Here is a 15,767-nt window from a genome sequence, read left to right as displayed (position 1 = left end):
CACGGCGTATGCACGCCGAGTCCGCCGCATTGGTTGGGAAAGTAACCTTGAGTTGAAATGAGTGCGTCGGTTTTGATGGGAGCAACACAATGCGTACACCTGCATTATGGAATGAGAGTTGTTTACTGTCTGCTCGGAATTCAAACAATCTGAAACAATAGCGACATGGAACGAGTGAACTCGAAATAGCTCTCCGCACAATGTAGTTGCGCTTTTGAAGCAACCTCAATGTCTTTCTGTCAATCTAAAGCAGGTGTTTCTTTTTTTTTTACCAAAGTCGGAATGTTTCATCCACTTGGTTTTTCCTCCCCCCCCAAAAAAACTGCAAATTTTACCAGTGTCTAGCTCTTGGAATGAAACTCATTCAATTGTGGTCCTTGATGGGAAAAAAAAACATGTTTTCCATTTTGTTTTAATTGATAAATTACGTTTCGCTGTGGAGAAAACAACCTTAGCCTAGTTAGTTTTTTTTTAAATGCTATATTAAATTATCCACTTTTAGGTACTCTCCGCAATCAAAAGAGACCACACACACACCAAAAAAAATATTTTTGCTGCTGTTTTGCTGTGAATTGGGAATTTCTCCATTGTGAGACTAATAAAGCTTTTCTTATCTTTTCTTATCTTAAATACATTTTGTGTAAACATTTGGGGAGAAAAAAAAAGTAATCCTTTTTAGATTAAAGTCATATATTTTCCAATATGACCACATTTTTAAAATGCGCTCAAAATAGCTTGAAAATTGATAGCTATCTCAAAAATCAACGATAAACACTCAAAAATATCCAATTTCATTCTTATGAAATGACTAATTAATTTTTTTAATCCTTTTTTTTTAATCACAAAAATAATGTAATGTAATAAATGTCCGTAATCTGATTTTTCATCCAAATTTTTGCATTAATTATTCTTATTCTAGCTTGCGTAGAACTGCACCGCACCATGACAAGAGCAGCTCCAAATATTTCTTCCCAATGCGGGTGGACTGCATGTTATGTCCAATGACTTGGCTTGTGAAGGTCCTATCTTTGATGAAAGCCAGCAGAGCGGCGCAATCTCCTCCGAGCCCTTCACAGTCTGCAAATCCTGCTCGAATGTAAACGACTGGAGCAGGTAATGCGCTTACGCACTCTACACAACATGCATGTATCCCTTTATAGAAGCCCGCTTATTCTTGTTTTATTTATTTTAAAAGAGCGTTTGCTTAATCCGGCTGTCTCTAATTGATTTCAGGTGGCTGGCCAGGCCCGTCGTTCGGCAACGTTGGCTGCCGCGCTCTTCTAACGTGTGGGCCGCAGATTTTCGCCGCATTTAACTGGCTGCCAAGAGCGTCGCTTTCTCGCCCGTCTCATCCGCTGAGCCAGAGAACTGTCACGGTTGGCCACACTTTTAACACGAGCAACCGTCCGGATTCACCATCTCGAGTTAGCATGCATTTCTGTTGTAAATAAGCATTTGAAACTGTGGAGAATAAGTGGTAGTCCCTTGGACTAGTGGTTAGCACGTCTACTCCACTCCAGTTCAGATGTTCGAATCTCTTTGTTTCTTTATCAAGATCGTTCCACCTATATTCCAAAATCATGTATGTTCAATTCCCCGAAGGATCTATTTTTTAAATGTTCATGATTGAGGTCAGCTGTGACCGCACCCACAGTGACGCAACCCTCCCTTCTCTCAGATCCGCCACACACCATGCAAGATTCTCGTCATTCCAGAAAATAGAGTCCGCAGACTCACCGACATCACACGCCACCCCAACAGGCCCCGCCTCTAACAGGCACAGGCACATACAGAAACTCAATACATTTTTATGCTTGCAATTTTTGTGGGTTCAAATATATTTACACTGGGTTTTAGGAGTATGTTAAACTGTGTTTACATTTTTTTCAATCCTTTATGATCTTTCTATATCGTGGCTTTTCACCTTTTGTATAAGGATGGGGAATGAATCACATCCCCCTGCCCCACAGTGAGGAATGAGGGTTCACCGTACTTCAATTTACCTATCATGTATCCTATTTAAATGGTTTGTGCCCCACTAATTGCTTTCATATGAAAATGCCATCGAGCAGGAATAAACAGCAGAGGTCAGCAAATGCATAACAAACAGGCGCTCAATCAACGATGCACTTGTGGTTAAGACAGAGCTGCCACCAAGAAGCCATCGATCACAACGGGGCCGTTGGGGTGTCAGGCTCACTGAGTTTTGCTATCACCCCGGCTCTAGCTCCATCATCATCGCAGAGTGGCCGCTTGTGAGATATCTCACACATGGGGCCATGGTGGTCCTCAAGGCGTGTTCGTCAATGTCACTGAGATTTTCATTTGCTCAGCCACTAAGTCTATCTATCTATCTATCTATCTATCTATCTATCTATCTATCTATCTATCTATCTATCTATCTATCTATCTATCTATCTATCTATCTATCTATCTATCTATCTATCTATCTATCTATCTATCTATCTATCTATCTATCTATCTATCTATCTATCTATCTATCTATCTATCTATCTATCTATCTATCTATCTATCTATCTATCTATCTATCTATCTATCTATCTATCCAGCTAGCTAGCTAGCTATCTGTCTAGCTAGCTAGCTATCTAGCTATCTGTCTAGCTAGCTAGCTATCCAGCTATCTGTCTAGCTAGCTAGCTATCCAGCTATCTGTCTAGCTATCTAGCTATCTGTCTAGCTAGCTATCTATCTAGCTATCTATCTATCTATCTATCTATCTATCTAGCTAGCTAGCTAGACAATAGGCAATAGACAGCTGAGCAACATCTGTTAAGCCACAAGTTTCAGAGACAGCGCTTCCATAAGTAATGCAAAACTAATATTTGACCCACCCCAACCTATCTGCATTTGTACAAATGACACCCTCACCTTAAGTAAACTTTTCAGTAGTTTTAAGCAACTGAATACATAAGCATCATGGCAACTTTATGACGGCAACTACTCATTTTTCTCAAAGAGTGTCTGCTACTGCATCATTCCTGACGCATTTTTGGGGCTCCCAAAGCAGCACAATGCAGACACAAACGATATCTAGTGTGCTAATGATCGTTCCAGTGCTGGTTTGTCACAGTGGCCCCAATCAATATTTTGCCAGAGAGAACACAAGCCACAACATTGTCTCATTCCAGTTTTCTCCCCCATAGCTGACGGTCTTTATTTGTTGGCCCGAGATCATCAATCCATCCACAGATGGTTTGTTAAGTGGTGTGGCAGTCCAGCAGCACAATGATGGTGAAACAGAAGTGGACACTGGGAATTTGGGGAAAATATGTTCAAATTTAGCGAATGATGGCCACGAGAAGTTCTTCTTTGTGCGTCTCTCGATGGCTGTATAATGCTGCCCCCACATGGCCAGAGCATGCGCAGCATAAGTAGCAGCACAATATCCAGTGAACTGAAGCAAAAAAAAAAAAAAACAAGAAAGGCAAAAAATGTTTAACTCTTTATTGTCTGTTGGGAATATGTCATCGCTGCTTGTACCACACGGTGCGATTCTAGATTCTCCCAGTAACTCATTAATATTCAGGTGTGCAATAGGAAGCTCTTTTGCCAAGACGGCAACCTGAGAGTCAGTCACCCGCTGTGCTACGTGAGCCTCATTTGCTGCTGCTTCTGCCTTTCACCAGGTCTTAACTCCTCAAGCATCCACAGAAAAAGGCTAGCTTGACCTAAAATTTCGGTCAAGGATCTATTAAGATTCTCAACAGTTCACGTTTCACACCCACAGAGAGACGAGATTTTGTCTCCCCCCCCCCCCTCCCTCCCTCAGTTTCAACAGACAGCCAGATACCATCTGATGACCGAGGTCATTCATTCTGTTATCTTGACTGAGGGTGTTTCGTATTTAACGCTGTCCAATGACGGAGAGTTTCAGAAGGACATTGGTTGGCATCTTGACACTTGAAAAGGTAAGATGGCTCCACAGTACGTTTAATATTGAATATGGCGTGCCCCAAGTAGCTAAAATAATTTTTTTAAAGTAATTGATGCCTCCCCAAAAAGATTTGTATTTTCCTATAAATGTCACAAGATGGCGGTAATGGTTGGTTGTTTTCATTTGCTCAGCCACTAAGTCGCCTTCTATCTATCTATCTATCTATCTATCTATCTATCTATCTATCTATCTATCTATCTATCTATCTATCTATCTATCTATCTATCTATCTATCTATCTATCTATCTATCTATCTATCTATCTATCTATCTATCTATCTATCTATCTATCTATCTATCTATCTATCTATCTATCTATCTATCTATCTATCTATCTATCTATCTATCTATCTATCTATCTATCTATCTATCTATCTATCTATCTATCTATCTATCTATCTATCTATCTATCTATCTATGCTTGCTAGCTAGCTAGCTAGCTAGCTAGCTAGCTAGACTATCTATCTATCAATCAATCTATCTATCTATCTAGCTAGACTATCTAGCTAGCTAGCTAGACTATCTATCTATCAATCTATCTATCTAGCTAGCTAGACTATCTAGCTAGCTAGCTAGACTATCTATCTATCATCTACATAAGTAATGCAAAACTAATATTTGACCCACCACAACCTATCTATCTAGCTATCTAGCTAGCTAGGTATCTACCAAGAAGCACATGCCAGAGAGTCACACCCGTGTGCTGCGAGACGAGCTGATCTCGCGTCAAGTCTGCTTGCCAGAAGGAAGAACGAATCTCAGCTGCGGGGTTGGGATAAAAGCATGAAGTGGAGAATGTGATAATCAAGTGCTATTTTCACATGTGATGAACATGGTGAGTGTGATTGTTTTCACTCTGGAGGCCCGCCGCATTCTTTCATCTTGTGTACTCGCAGCAGGGATAGAAGAAACCAGTTGGCTGGAAGCCGATCGACAGCTCACGTCGGTGAAGTAAACATCTACTCACGTCATTACCTGCAAGGTCGAATGACCTGGAAAGTTACTGAAGGCTGTTTTCTTCACTACACTTCCCCTCAAGGTAGTAGTCCTGAGAAAATAATGGAAATACACTGAGCAACCGTGAACAAGAGTGAGCTAAAAACATATTTTCTGGTTGCAATTAAAGCAGATGTTTGCAATTAAGAATAAAAAACGGGTGCCGTCTTGTACCTGAAATTTCAACCAAAAAAAAAACGAAGAATTGCACAGATCCTAAAGCAAAATTAGTGTGGAGTTTTAGTTTTTTTAATTGCATGTGCAAATCAAAACAACCCCCCCCCCCCCCAAAAAATGTAAACCAATCCCATTCAGCGTTATAGAAACACATAATTAATCGTTATGCTATTAGCTTAGCTAATAATTTTTACCCATAACTTGGATTAAGTCAATTCCACAATATAATCTTTTCGTATTTTTTTCATCTACTTTTATTTCTTTACTTTTAGATGGTTTGAAAGTCTTCTTCGCATGTGTTTAAATGTAGCCATTGTATTTTCTTTTTTTTTAAGCTACTTTCGTTTGCTCTGCTTTACTTCTGAATGTCGTTGTTTGGTTTGTGTGAAGCACATTGACTTGTCTTGTGTACTTTTTTGGTTTGTTTGTTTTTTGTTTTTTAAATCTATGTCTGCCACTGCTGATAGAGAATTAACAGAACAAGGATTGGAGTGATCCCCTCAAAGTTCCTTTGAGCTTTAGAGAGCCAGCAGATATCAGTAAAGGATTAAAAAACTTTATGCTTTATGTTCAAAAGAGGAAGAATTATCAGACAACCTTCAAGCGCAGAAGAAAAAAAAGTGAGGCATCCGTGTGTTGTCAAAAGCAGCTCCCGCTGAAATAAATCAAATGTGGAGTGTAAGGTTTGACTTCTCGCAGCTGGAGGAAGAGTTGAGTGTGTTCTTTTTTTTTTTTTTTTTCTCGCAGCTGTCATATTGGTACACGTGTTTATTTCAAACCACGTTGCCGGGGCAACGGGGACGAGCAAGTGTGGTGGATGATGACGATGCCTCTTAAATGATATCAGACGTCTGTTTCAATTATCCTTGACTGTGTTTTGTTTCATTTTGTTTTCTTCTTCAAAGGGTGACAACACAATGAATGTTTTTTACTCTTCATGGCAGTTAACTTCTTTTATTCACTTGGATAACGGTTAAGAACTGTCAAAAATGTGAACAATACTCAGTGGAACCTTGATTTAACAGACCCCGAATCAACGAAACCCAGATTCGACACACGAAAAATAGCCTCCAGTCCGCTCAAAGGGCCCCTGCGAAATCTTTCTGGACGGTAGACTAGAGCAGGCTAAAAAAAAAAAAGTGCATTCATGTGGCAGCCGTGCTCTCTTTTGGGCAACCGTCCCATGGACAATAACGGAAGGCATGGATGTTAGCTTAGCATCGTCGTAGCCATGCTGATCAAAAGCCGCATGTTGTATCGATATTTATATCTGTGGCTGTTTTTTTTAGTCGGGCGCTAGTCGTGTACTAATTTCTGGACATTTTATTTTTATAATAATAATAATAATAATAATAAGGGCGGCCCGGTAGTCCAGTGGTTAGCACGTCGGCTTCACAGTGCAGAGGTACCGGGTTCGATTCCAGCTCGGGCCTCCCTGTGTGGAGTTTGCATGTTCTCCCCGGGCCTGCGTGGGTTTTCTCCGGGTGCTCCGGTTTCCTCCCACATTCCAAAAACATGCGTGCATGTGGCTGATTGAACACTCTAAATTGTCCCTAGGTGTGAGTGTGAGTGCGAATGGTTGTTCGTTTCTGTGTGCCCTGCGATTGGCTGGCAACCGATTCAGGGTGTCCCCCGCCTACTGCCCAAAGACAGCTGGGATAGGCTCCAGCACCCCCCGCGACCCTAGTGAGGATCAAGCGGTTAGGAAGATGAATGAATGAATATAAGCGCCTTTCAAGACACCCAAGGACACTTTTTGGCACACTTTGGACAAAAATCATGCCTGTGCAATTCATAATAAAGCTTAGATAATAGAAACAGCTTGACCCAAAATCTGATTCCTGTCCATGATTTTCTTTTGGATTTCAGTCAAAATCTGAGATTCCAGAAAGATTCTGCTACGGATCCGTTGCAGTCCAGTACATGGCAGATTCCTGGAATCACTCAGCCCATGAGATTCTGCCAACGGCCGACAGGATGTGTGCCAACGGGATTCTGCAATCATGAGGCCTAATGAGGGCAGACAAGCCCACTCAGCAGCTGATGGATTGGCGGCGAGCGGCGCGGCGGGGAATAGGACGATTGCGGAGGGGGATAGCGGACTGCACGTGCTGATAGATGGCTCGATCATTCCGACGTCCCCGCCGGTCCCCTACCGGACCTGCGTTCGCCGAGAGGTGCCTCCGAGGTGCACCAGCTCTGTTGTGTTTCTGGACAAGCTATTTTCAGCCTCCCTGGTGGCACCGGACAGGAGCGGAGCGGTGCAAAACGCTCGCTATAAGTCCACCGCGTTTGTTCAGATCTGCTCAACCTCCACGAAAGAAAGCTCCAGAGTTCCCGGGGTGGCCGTGTTGGGCGACGACGATGGCAAGAATTGGATTCAGCGCGGAGAAGTGACATGTGAGTTTCATGTCTCACGCTTAACCTTTCAAGCATAGATAAGATTTGTCTACCAAATGCTACGATGCTGAGTGAAACTGATTTTGGGAGATGAATTTCCAGCAGGCTGTGCGATACTGTACCGTATCACACTAGATCAGAGGTGGGCAAACTACGGCCCGCGGGCCAGATCCGGCCCATTGGTCTTTTAAATCCGGCCCGCCGAAGATTGGTCGACAATTAAGGTTCGATGTGAAAGATTGCATTCATTTCATTTGGACTTGTAATGACAGGCATTTCACCGCCAGGTGGCGCATTGACTTGAAGTTGCAGAACACAGGCAGACCTGGCCCTTCTATCAAATTTTAAAAGTCAATGCGGCCCCTGAGCCAAAACGTTTGCCCACCCCTGCACTAGATTGTCACGGAGCTTTTCCAAACTGCGACAATGAGACGTTCTAAAGCGGCCACACCACCAGGAAATCAGAAATATCCTGATGCTGGCTGTTCCATTCGACTTTTTTTGTTTTCTTTTGTTTTACGTCACTCTTCCTCATTCCTTCTGTGGCATCCCTGCACTCAGGGCCAACTACGAGGCTCTCTAAAGCATCCACCTCAGTCAGAAGCGGCAATCCACGTACTGGCTGTCACATTTTTTTTAAAATCTTTCTTTTTCTCCTACTCTTGCTGACAACGAGGCACTCTAAAGTGGCCATCCCAGCAAAAAGCCTTGTCTACACTTGAGCTGTAAAATCAGACTTGGAAAAACAAGATACTCACCCGTTCTCCTTCTCTACATGACGTGCATGCACTCATACCCTACAATGAGGCACTCGAAAGCAGCCACCCCAACCAAAAGCCCCCATTACACACGCTGACAGTCTCCTCGCTCTTCCATCTTTCTTTGTGTGACGTGCGTACTCTCACAGCAGACAACGAGGCGCTCTCAAGCGGTCGTCCTGGGGAAAGGTGTCACCGTTGCGTAGGCCGTCAGATTTTTGTGTTTTCCGTAAATATCTTCAAACAAATCTCTGAATTCATTTTTCTGGATCTTTGAAAGAAAAATGTCAAGATATTCCGGATTTAAGGTGTCCACCACCGCCCGGTGACAGTTCATGGCACTAAGCCGTCCTCTCTGTCATTATTTATAGCCACATTCTCCCGCGTTGACACTTCCAAATGCATCGCTCCACATTTTGCAGCATGACTTTGTGCAGATGTCACAGCAGGGGAGGGCGGGGGGGAGAGAACAACTCCAGAAAGCAATGTAGCCCCCTTCGGCGTCTCGGTCCTGAATGTGAATTCAGTGGAGATGTTCCATAAAAGCAGCATGAACGGAAATTACAGAAGCAAAATAGATGCACTGTCCTCTTTTGCATTATTCATCGGCCACACTCACGTTGCCAACGGCTCTTTTCCACTTTATGAGCCGCTGCTGGTGGTCATTTTCGAGATGTCTTCTTCTTCTTCTTCTTCTTCATCTGCTTCTTCTCGTTTATGCGCATCATAAAGCTCCCATGGAACTCCAGAACATGGTGGAAATATTTATTGTGGTGCGGCCATTTGACCATAATTCAATAATCTCATTCGCCCAATGTAATTGTTTTCTTCTCCCTCAGCAACTCACGACAGGACAGAAGAAGCCCAACAACGTCCTGCGAGGTCCCCAACGGGTCGCGAGATGGATTATTGTCGTTTCTACTTTAAGACTCTGGAAGCCTCACCCGAGTCCCTCAGTCTCAAAGTAGGATATTTCGCCGTCTTGGAAGTACTGCAGTCGTATTTCCAAGTATGTTGGAATGTATTTGCCGGTCAGGCTTCTGTACAGCAGTGCTTTGAGATACAAGTTGATTTTGTTCCATGACCACACACACACAACACTCTCATCTCAAATAACCTTTCCCCATTGAAGTGAATGGAAATTTCAGTAATCCGGTCCAGCCTCAGAGCAAAATACTTTAAAAAATGTTTTGGTGTTTTGTTTTGGGTGGGGGCGGCCCGGTAGTCCAGTGGTTAGCACGTGGGCTTCACAGTGCAGAGGTACCGGGTTCGATTCCAGCTCCGGCCTCCCTGTGTGGAGTTTGCATGTTCTCCCCGGGCCTGCGTGGGTTTTCTCCGGGTGCTCCGGTTTCCTCCCACATTCCAAAAATATGCATGGCAGGCTGATTGAACACTCTAAATTGTCCCTAGGTGTGGGTGTGAGTGCGAATGGTTGTTCGTCTCTGTGTGCCCTGCGATTGGCTGGCAACCGATTCAGGGTGTCCCCCGCCTACTGCCCGGAGACAGCTGGGATAGGCTCCAGCACCCCCCGCGACCCTAGTGAGGATCAAGCGGTTAGGAAGATGTTTTGGGTGGGTTCTAGGCTTCAAGTCAATGGACATTGTGCTGCTCCACTATTTCCATAACAATTAAGAATCAATCAATTGCACCTCTAATATGGCAATTTCTCCTGATTTCAAATCGTTTTCCCTCTTTCATCATCTTTGGATGTGCTTCTGTGGGCGAATCCAGGAAGATTCCTTGAGGATTTGCGATCCGCTCCCCATGCTCTCATCCCCTCTATAGCAGAGCATAACGTGAACACGTCCTCCCCATTACAAGGCCGGGGAGCGGATTTATCAACGTTAAGGAATAGATTATGTTCCGAGCAGCTTGAACCGAGCGTTTTTTGTTTTTTTTAACTCCATCTTGGTGAAGGATTAGTGTCAAAGGGTGAACTGAACTTTTTCCCATCAATAAGCAAGCGGCTCTCTCTGGATCTTCTCCTCTCACACCTCTACCCCCGTCCCAGGAGGCTCTGGAGCTCTCCAGGCCAGACTTCATCACCCGATCTCGGGCTCGAGTGAGGAGGATGGAACAGAGGAGGAGGAGGAGGAGGAGGAGGAAGACCAGCCCGGCGCAAGACGGAAGCATGCGAATGAGGAGGTGCACCACGCCGGATCCGCTAAGCGGTGAGCATTGACCCGGGTCGTTCGGGCCTTGCGTTCATTTCTCCTTTTTTTTTTTTTACACTTGTTACACATGAAAACACACTTTATGGGGTTAGGACCTCTCGTGAAAACTTTATAAGAAAGCAGTTAGAAGCCAATGGAGGGGAATTTATTACGGTTAAATCTGTGGACGAGTTCGTTTCGACTTCAAACCTCAATGAGTTCGGAGACTTATAGTGGTAGTTTGTTATACGAGGGCGGGCTTCCTCAAGTGGCATTTGTCCAACTATGCCCTCTATTGGCAGTTATGCAGCGTTGCAGCTCGATTTAAACGTGGGCCAGCCGTGCAAACTAACTGGACACTTTATTAGGTACACCGATACGTGAGCTTTTCGGGCGACGTAACCGTATGTTGACTATTGAGAGAAATTAAAAATGTCCGGAAAAAAACTACTAGAACAGCTGTACTTTATTTTAGTTCTATATATTTTTAGAATGACTCGACTCCCATGAAAGATAAGTTTGAATTGCGATTGCCTCGTTCCGAATACAACTACCCGCAGTTGTAGAAGAGGGTGTGCACACTTGTGCAACCACATTATTTCAGTTGTTTAATATTATTTTTAGCTTCTGTAAGTTTTTACTTTTTGTTCTGGTTGTTGTTCTAAAGTCCAACTTTCTCATTGGATTATGATTTTTTTTGTTTTTATTTCACGACAAAAAACTTTTTTTGGTTTGTTTCTGTGTTTGTTTCTTCATTTTATTTTATTTTTGAGAGTGCAATAAAATTATTCATTCCTTATTAAAATTTTTTTTAAACATTTTTCCTTTGTTTTTAACACTTTTGTTTTCATTTTATTCACACATTGGAAGTTTCAGAGCTTGTGTGTGTGCGCGTGTGTGTGTTTCCTAGATAACCTTTTCAAGCCAAGAGAGAGGTCAATTTCGGGCAGAGAAATGCAGCAGCGATCAAGAAGGTGAGTTCTATTCCTCACGGCAAACAACACATGATGAAGTTGTTACTTACAATTTTACAGGTGGGCAAACTCCAATTCATTTGTATTGTGAAATGATTTTTTTTTTCCAAATAAGCAGTTTCACATTCAAACCATGGTCATCTTAAAACGTTTATTAACTGCACAGCTAGTATTGTCAGTACCATCGGAACATTTTTAATGGCCACATTACGACTATAGAGATGCAACAATTAATCGACAAAGAATCCGATTAATCGACAAATAATCGATTAATAAATGAATGAAATCTGTACTTATTTATGGCAATCAATTTAATGTTTATAAACTTTGTTTGATTTAAAATGGTCTGAATCCTAAAATTTCATAGATTTCAATGTGAACTCAATAGAGCTTTACAACTTAAAAGATATTCTGCGGCATTAAATACCTATTCATCACATCGTGCATATTAGCCACAATATGTTGCACGTACACATTTGCACACACGCAATGTTAGATGTCTGGACGTCATGACGGGAGATGAACAGCCCTCCATGTGCCTTATCTGCTCATTTTTATGTTGGTTATCTGCAACATGAAACACACACACACACACACACACTTCTACTCCACTCTCCTCCAATCAGATGCTGGAAAGCCATTGTAACTTTTTCAAAAGAGACACTATCTGACTGATAGGATCTGCAAACACGCCACCAGCGGCATGTAAAGGAATGAAAGGGGAGTCTTGTGCATAAGACCTGTTTTCCAGATAAGTCCCCGTGTCGCACTATTCCCTAATGGTGGTGTGTGCGTGTGTGCAGGATGTACAACAAGCTGCCAGAGGTGGAAAGGAAAAAGCAGGAGGAGGAGAAGAGAGCAGTGTCACAGGCCAACAGACTGCGAGCAGACCTCTTAAAGAAGGTGGACACCGTTTAATGCCGTTCGATGGAAATTATATTTAATAATAATTAGATAAGTGATCATGACTTAGATTTATGAGGCATCTTTCAAGGACCCCGGGATGTCTCTCTGTATTTCATAGGGTCAATAAAATGTACGGCATATACTGTGGGTATGTGTTGTGTGCGTAGCGGTATGCTATTCCTGTAAGCTATTAAAAACAGAATCAAAATGTTTTTTCAGGATGTTTTTTTTTAATCCTCATTAATTTTGTATACTATAGTAATATTATTTGAACTATTTGAGAGTTTTTAAAGGTTACTAACTCAAAAATAATGCCCAACACTAATCGTTAAAAAGAGGTTTTGTTAAGTGCCCTTTAAATGTCAATGTGGTTTCGACAAATTATCTTAATGTGAAGTTCTTTGAAGTTATCAAGGTTTAGTCACACACTATTCTTATTTACTGTCATTTGTTTCCTTGTCAGAGTAATATGTAGCCTTAAAATGCAACACTTGCTGACATATGTATGGAATCGATTTGTGAACGTATTAAACTATGTCACATGGACGTCCGAATATTTATTATTGTACAGCAGAGGGCGCTCTTTGATTGCTAAAGTCAAGTCGTCTCTCGCCGTGCTTCATTCACACCTGCAGTGGAGTATAATCAATTCTCGATTATTTTTCACGATTTCTGTCAAAACGCATGTAAAATATCATGACTCATAAGAGTCTACACTCGCATATTATTAATCCGAGTTAAAGCAAGTGAAACGTCCATGTCAAATTTTAGATTGACATGCCATTCGATCACTATGGAAGATGATTGGGGCCAAGGTTCTCAATATTGGTAATTTATTTTTAATATTTTACTTTGTCAGGATTCTGGGAATAAAGTCGGAATTCTGACTTTAAAGTGGGAAATCTGATAAGAGTCTGACATAAAATTGAGATATTGCCAATTGGTTTGTTTTTTTCGCATCATTGGCCCGAATCCTCTTCCCTACTCTTCCCTTGATCACAAAAGTGCTTCTGGTAATTACACAAATCGTCATACTCTCTTTCTATAATCGCTAATAAATCACATTCAGCAATACATTTTTTCATGCTAAAATATCATTGTTAGTATTATCCACGGCGTTTTAACGGTACTGTTGTGCACACACAAATTTGGGCTGTCAAGAGCTGGCTGAAATTGAAAAGAGTCCGCATTAAAGCATTGCATCATGCTGGGTGTCCTCATAAAATGTGTCGAGCACTCTCAGCACTAACTTAGATTTATGGAGTGCCTTTCAGGGGACACACATTTCATACGGTTATTAAAATGTGTTGTTTTTTTTTTATGCGTGCGCGTGTCAGAGTGTCTGTAGGGGAAAGAAGCAATAGTTTACTACTCGAGGTGAACAAATTTGAATTGTATACATATGATCATTTTATCTTTTTTTTTTTTAAATAAAAATCAGAAATTAATATTCATGGGGCGGCCCGGTAGTCCAGTGGTTAGCATGTCGGCTTCACAGTGCAGAGGTACCGGGTTCGATTCCAGCTCCGGCCTCCCTGTGTGGAGTTTGCATGTTCTCCCCGGGTCTGCGTGGGTTTTCTCCGGGTGCTCCGGTTTCCTCCCACATTCCAAAAACATGCGTGGCAGGCTGATTGAACACTCTAAATTGTCCCTAAGTGTGAGTGTGAGTGCGACTGGTTGTTCGATTCTGTGTGCCCTGCGATTGGCTGGCAACCGATTCAGGGTGTCCCCCGCCTACTGCCCGGAGACGGCTGGGATAGGCTCCAGCACCCCCCGCGCCCCTAGTGAGGATCAAGCGGTTAGGAAGATGAATGAATGATTGAATATTTATGTTGTTGTATACCCTCATTCTCTGAACCACTTAATAATGTAATTTAATTATACAGTGGTAAACCTATTTGTTACACTTTTCTGGGTGTACATTCTACTACCCCCCCCCCCCCCCCAACCACCGCCTGCGCTGGATTCATCAGTGAAAATATCCGTTTTGTGTTTTACCCCGTCTGTGAGCTGCACTCGGCACCTCTCAAAAAAAACGTATTACCTGGACAGAACTGAAGAAAGATTTACACTTGGTTGATAAAGTTGGATTTACTCTTTTGGGGGGGGGGGGGGGCTTAGGGGGAGATGTTTTAAAAATGAGCTGGCAGCTGTCCGGCGGAACAGTCAGATAGTAAAGTTAAAGTGATTGCCGCTACCTGCATGCCCCTCACACCCACAGATGTAGTGAAAAAGCAATTTTGCTGCTTCGTGGCCAAGGTCCTCCTCAAGGGAGATTATGATGGTCTTCAGTGATGATATTGGGGGGTTTTATGTTTGTTTTTTGTTTTTTTGGGGGGGGGTCTGGTGCATTAGTAATGTTATTTTTCTTCTTTGGCAGAGACTTCTGGACTACATCCTGCAGAAATGAAGAAGCTGCGCGGAACGGCAAACACTTATTTCAAACATACGTTCAGTAAAGTCATTTCATCTCCGTTTTTATGCACCACAGTACATGCATGTTATAATCATTTGATATAACACATAAATCAAAGAATATCTTAAATCGCATATTGTTAGAATACAGCAATTCAACCGTCATATTCATCAAAATTCAAAAACTAAAGGGAGTGTGATTCAAATTGCATTTACATCATACATTGTGACTTTTAGTGCAGTCCAAAAATATTCCAAGGACGTTATGAGTATCGACTTTCCAGGCAATGGAGCCCCCTCAGCAAAAAGCACCTTGACGGTGTCATTGCGAAAGTAAATGTTAATAAAATGCAACGCTTGGTGTTGGAGGGAAGAGTCTCACGTTTGTCTTGACCCCCGAGGCCTCCCCTGTGGAAATTCCCATCCGGAGCATCGAAATTCCAAGCTAATCGAACTCAGGAGACCAAGCGGCCTTGCTGAAAGAGACCTTTTGTCAGCGAGCGGCGTAGCGGGAGGTGACATTGTAACAGGAGAGAGGAGACCACCTTTAGCACGATAAGATGACTGACATTTAATCACAGCTTGGGGAGGAATAATATTGACATGTGTCGCAGCCCCCAATAGAGTTGAAATGTTGGATGAGGAAAAAAAAAACTATAAGTCTCATATTTATTTTTTTGTCTGTCACTACAATCTGGTCCATAAATATTGGGACACAATTTTCATCTATTTGGCTGTGAGGACCAAATTCAGGTTTGTAAATCTCTGTAATGACGAACAGATTCCTGTAGATGGCAGCGTGAATTGCTTTTTTACAGCACAGTTTCTGCGTGGACGAAAAAGATGAGGTGGTAAATATCAGCTTGTGATGTTGATTATGATGGAGAGAAATACCGACACTTTGGCAATCGGACAAGTTTAGGCATCTCACACTCTAATAGTATGGTTATGCATAGTCCCTGAACCTTTTTTTTTGTTTTTAATGTGTTAACTAACCTAAAGAAAACGCGCTCCACTTACAAGTCAACATTGCA

At 42.4% G+C, this 15,767-nt stretch overlaps 1 protein-coding gene across 1 annotated transcript; it reads left to right on the top strand.

The window, feature by feature from the left end:
• Positions 1-7,079: 7,079 nt before the first annotated feature.
• LOC127610581 ((E2-independent) E3 ubiquitin-conjugating enzyme FATS-like) lies at positions 7,080-15,504 on the top strand. Its single transcript, XM_052080893.1, has 6 exons — positions 7,080-7,527; positions 9,125-9,249; positions 10,297-10,456; positions 11,349-11,412; positions 12,216-12,315; positions 14,699-15,504. The coding sequence occupies exons 1-6, from the start codon at positions 7,131-7,133 to the stop codon at positions 14,726-14,728; spliced, it is 876 nt and encodes a 291-aa protein (XP_051936853.1). The 5' UTR covers positions 7,080-7,130; the 3' UTR covers positions 14,729-15,504.
• Positions 15,505-15,767: the final 263 nt, after the last annotated feature.

Source organism: Hippocampus zosterae, chromosome 11 (genome assembly GCF_025434085.1).
Source record: "Hippocampus zosterae strain Florida chromosome 11, ASM2543408v3, whole genome shotgun sequence".
NCBI lineage: Eukaryota > Metazoa > Chordata > Actinopteri > Syngnathiformes > Syngnathidae > Hippocampus > Hippocampus zosterae.
The sequence above is the reverse complement of the archived record's forward strand: the minus strand, read 5'-3'. Positions and strand labels throughout refer to the sequence as shown.